The sequence below is a fragment of the Hibiscus syriacus genome, unplaced genomic scaffold, assembly GCF_006381635.1.
Source record: "Hibiscus syriacus cultivar Baekdansim isolate YM2019G1 unplaced genomic scaffold, ASM638163v2 tig00110819_pilon, whole genome shotgun sequence".
Classification (NCBI taxonomy): Eukaryota; Viridiplantae; Streptophyta; class Magnoliopsida; order Malvales; family Malvaceae; genus Hibiscus; species Hibiscus syriacus.
This window is the reverse complement of record NW_024062875.1, coordinates 1,064,516-1,068,894: the sequence shown is the minus strand read 5'-3', so window position 1 is coordinate 1,068,894 and position 4,379 is coordinate 1,064,516. Positions and strand designations below refer to the sequence as shown.

General features: G+C 35.9%; 1 protein-coding gene across 1 annotated transcript; it reads right to left on the bottom strand.

The window, feature by feature from the left end:
- Positions 1 to 2,629: 2,629 nt before the first annotated feature.
- LOC120142030 lies at positions 2,630 to 3,825 on the bottom strand. Its single transcript, XM_039156792.1, has 4 exons — positions 3,511 to 3,825; positions 3,164 to 3,274; positions 2,960 to 3,040; positions 2,630 to 2,868 (listed from the first exon to the last, which is right to left on the bottom strand). The coding sequence occupies exons 1-4, from the start codon at positions 3,769 to 3,771 to the stop codon at positions 2,794 to 2,796; spliced, it is 528 nt and encodes a 175-aa protein (XP_039012723.1). The 5' UTR covers positions 3,772 to 3,825; the 3' UTR covers positions 2,630 to 2,793.
- Between the last annotated feature and the right edge of the window lie 554 nt (positions 3,826 to 4,379).

The window sequence follows — 4,379 nt, the reverse complement described above, 5'->3', positions numbered from 1 at the left end:
CAAATTTTCTCCAAAAGCTATACCTTCCATATTCATGGGTTACTCTGCTACTAAAAAAGGTTACATTCTGTTTAATCTTGAGAAACAAACATTCTTTGTTAACAAAGATGTAAAGTTTCATGAGGACGTTTTCCCTTTTAAATTTCCAATTTCCTCTTCTTCCTTATTTTTTTCCTATTCAAGATGTTTCTGATTCAGATTTTTTGGTCATGCCCTTTCACACTACCCAACCCAATTCTACTATATCTTATGGGTCTTCAAACCAGTTTGCATCACCTCAAGCTTCAACAAATGACTCTTTTTTACCTCAACCTTCGGTTTCTGATGACTCTTCCTCAAGTAGTATTTTCGTTCCTCCTAGACAATCTACTAGGGTCAAAAAATAGCTTGCTTGGTTACATTATTATGTTCAGTCATACCAATCTTCCTCTCTTCCAGGTACTTATCCAATTTCTAATTTTCTTTCTTATTCTCATATTCTTGTTAAAACTCAACTTTACCTTTATTCTATCTCTCATTTGGTTGAACCTAATACCTATAATGAAGCCATTAAAAATCCTGTATGGGTTAAGGCTATGAATGAGGAGATTTTAGCTTTGGAATCGAATAATACTTGGTAATTGGTTCCCCTGCCCTCTAATAAGACTCCTATTGAAAGAAGTGGAGCAGTTTAAAGCTCGCCTTGTTGCTAAAGGATACACTCAAAGAGAAGGGGTTGATTATGTTGAGACATTCTCTCCTGTGGCAAAGCTGGTCACTGTAAGAACAGTCCTGGCTCTTGCATATATTCATCAATGGCCTCTTTTTCAGATAGATGTTTACAATGCTTTCCTCCAAGGTGATTTGGTTGAGGAGGTATACATGTCCTTGCCTGATGGTTTTTGCAGTCAGGGGGAGACCAGGGTGTATAGACTACAAAAATCCTTATATGGGCTAAAGCAGGCTTCGAGACAATGGAACATGAAGCTGACAGAGGCTCTTCTAATGGCAGGTTATTCTCAAAGTAAGTTTGATTACTCATTGTTTACTAAGTCACAAGGAAGCACAATTGTCATAATGCTCATATATGTGGATGATCTTTTGATAATTGGAAATGACAGTAGACTGATTCAAGAACTCAAAGATATTATGAATAGGAATTTTAAGATGAAAGACATGGGTGAACTAAGGTATTTTCTTGGTTTAGAAATATTGAGATCATAAAAGGGAATAGTTATAAGCCAAAGAAAATATGCATTAGAGTTAATTGAAGAATCTGGATTAGGGGTGCAAGGCCTGCTGCAACTCCCTTGGAATATAATAAAAAACTGGCTTATGAATATGAGTTGTTAGAAGACAAGTTATCAAAGGTTGATTGGGAAGTTAATCTACCTCACTAACACAAGACCTGATATTGCTTATTCAGTACAACTACTGAGCCAGTTCATGCAGCAACCAAGGAAATTACACTTGGAAGCAGCTTTGAGGGTGGTCAGGTATATCAAAGGCAGACCAGGTCAAGGAGTGTTACTAAGTGCAGAAAGTCAGTGCCAACTTCAGGCTTTTTGTGACTCAGATTGGGCGACTTGCCCAACTACTAGGAGGTAAGTAACAGGTTTCTGTGTGAAACTAGGAGACTCGTTGTCTTGGAAGTCCAAGAAACAAAATACAATAGCAAGGTCATCTGCCGAGGCAGAATACCATAGCATGGCAATGACTGCTGCAGAAGTAGTTTGGTTAACAGGTCTGTTAAGTGAGCTTGGGTTCAAGAACATGGGACCAGCTAAATTGTTGTGTGATAACAAGGCAACTCTTCAAATAGCAGCAAATCCAGTTTTCCATGAGAGAACAAAGTACATTGAAATTGATTGTCATTTTGTACGAGAAAAGATTCAATAAGGAATAATTGAAACAGAGTATGTGAAGACAACAGATCAACAAGCAGACATTCTAACAAAGGCCTTGGGAGTTCAACAACATGAATACTTGATTTCCATGTTGGGGTTAATTAACATCTTTAACCACCAACTTGAGGGGGAGTGTTAGATTTCAGTTATTTAGTTAGTTAGGCAGTTATTAATTTGTTAGTTTGTTAGATAACTGCTGATGGATGTGTATATATAGGCCTTAGTTTTGTAAATCATTTGTACAATGAGTAAAAGAATTGAAGCACTTTTTCTGTAAAATTACCTTTTAACATATGTGTCATTGCATTTGGTTGTCTATTCTAAAAGGGGGACGCAGGTTTTGAGGTTAAAAGATCAACATATTTTAATATGTTATCGGCGTCTTGTATGTGGTATGTGTCATTGCCATTTGGTTGCCTATTAGAAAAGAAGGATCAAGATTTTAGATTAGAAAATGAACTTATAAATATTTAGGAGATAAAAACATATTATCAATAAAAAAAAATTTAAGTATATGATAATTTGAAATTTTCAATCTATCCCTACCTATCCAAATTTAGAAAAGTGGGTATTGACGTGAATGTGGCCTCATTATATTTAGTGATTAAGTGTATTTATGTTTGTATGCATCCTGAATAAATATTTTATATAAAAAATTATATATACGAAGATAAGGAGCAATTCCCTCTGCTATGAATATATATATATATGAAGATAGAAGACAAGAAGGTTGACATGTTTGGTAAGTGGTTGAGTGGCTACTTTCCTATATATCAGAACACTTCCCATTGAAGAACAAGGAGAAAAACGTGGAAATTAAATCATAAAAATATATCAAACAATCAGAAAACTGGGTGTCAAACTACAGCAAGCAACGCAAATCACGTTGTTTTAGTCATCGCCGATTTTAACCAAGGGTTTCAATACTTTTGCTTAGCTCCTCCAGCTTCTTCATCCTCAACCTCTCGCTTTCACTCACCAGCTATCCAGCAATTCCACATAAACAATTAGTACTTGCAAGATTTTGTAATAAAACAAGGTTTAACCAAAGTTACAAAGCACAAAACATTCACCTCCATTAATTTTCCATCTAGTTGTGTTTTCTCCTTATTCTTGTCATTGAAGGCTTCAAGAGCTTCTTTGTATTCTCTTTCCTGTGATTCACACAGCATGTGAGTTTTTCACTATACACAATCATTCAAAATTATTACCAATTATGCACTCTATTGCCACTTGATTATCAATTTAATGATTAGCGATGAAAATAATATGCGCACCTTTTTCTGGCAGCTCTGTCCCAGTGGTTTCAGCTCCCGGTTGACGGTGTCAATCTTCTTGCGCAGAAACGCAATATCCTTTCTCATTGGATCTATGAGGGCATCAAGCTCCTGGAAGATTTCATCAGTTGTCAATGACATTAATAATCCAATAGAAGCAAACATCGATGTTATTGCAGTTAAACTACCCTCAGTTCAAAGTACCCTTTAACAGGAAGAATCTGGTTTATAGATTACAATTCTATGATGCTACATATGATGTGTCATTAAGATTATTTTCGTTTAGGCCAGAGTTAAGATCTGTAACATGATGCTTCATTATGGTGAATTTCTCATGAGCAACTTACTTCTCGAATGTCAGCCAAGTGCCGGGTTGCTTCTTCGACACGTCCCATATGAGTCTCAACCTTGTCCCTAACCTCCATCTTCTTCCTCTCAATCTCTTCCTCTTTGGCTCGAAACAATGACAATGCAGATTTGGCTATTTCCTCTTCCTTGTCATCCCTCGTTGGAGTTTCATTGGTAACGATAACTCCCGAGTTCTTTACGCGCTGCATCTGCGATTGTTGTTGTTCCCATATCTGCTTTGATGTTGCCATTGATGCCATCTTCAACTCCCTCTTCTTTTTCTTCTTGAAATTCTCTTTTTCGTTTGCTCTTTTCTCTTTACAATATTGATGGCTCTCTTTCCCCTGCCATAGGTGGGTTATATGCAAGGCTGGCTTTAAAGATATGATACCAAATAGCTTACTTTAACACAAAACAAATACTATAATTATAAATAAAAAGATTATGAAATGGCCAAATTGTCTGCTCTTTCCTGACAGAAAGACACCTATCAAATGTTATTTACTTGCCATCTGTACAGTATTTTTTATTCAAATTTTAGCTTAGAAGTAGGATGAATCCATTGAAACAATTCTTCCTTGTACAACTTTCCAACTGTATTCGTTTTAAGCTTGGATTGCAAGAGGATCTATATGGGCTCTTTTGAAAAGCTATACTATTTGCTCTATTCTCAAGTTCATCCTTTTTCTTCTATTTCAAATAAAATTATTTATATATTACGTTTTTATTCGACACTTATTTAAATAGGTTGAATTTACGAGATAATGTTGTGAGAAAAAAAAATTCACGAGATAATACGTTCCAACAATTAATTGTTGAGATAGGGTGTTTGCTACAGTTCGAATATAGATCGCCAGGTGATCTGGGC

Coding starts and splice junctions, on each gene's coding strand:
- LOC120142030 (XM_039156792.1), bottom strand. CDS start 3,771: ATGGCATCAATGGCAACATCAAAGCAGATATGGGAACAACAACAATCG. Junction 3,275..3,510: donor ACTTGGCTGACATTCGAGAA/GTAAGTTGCTCA, acceptor GAAATCTTCCAG/GAGCTTGATGCCCTCATAGA. Junction 2,869..2,959: donor TAGATGGAAAATTAATGGAG/GTGAATGTTTTG, acceptor ATTGCTGGATAG/CTGGTGAGTGAAAGCGAGAG.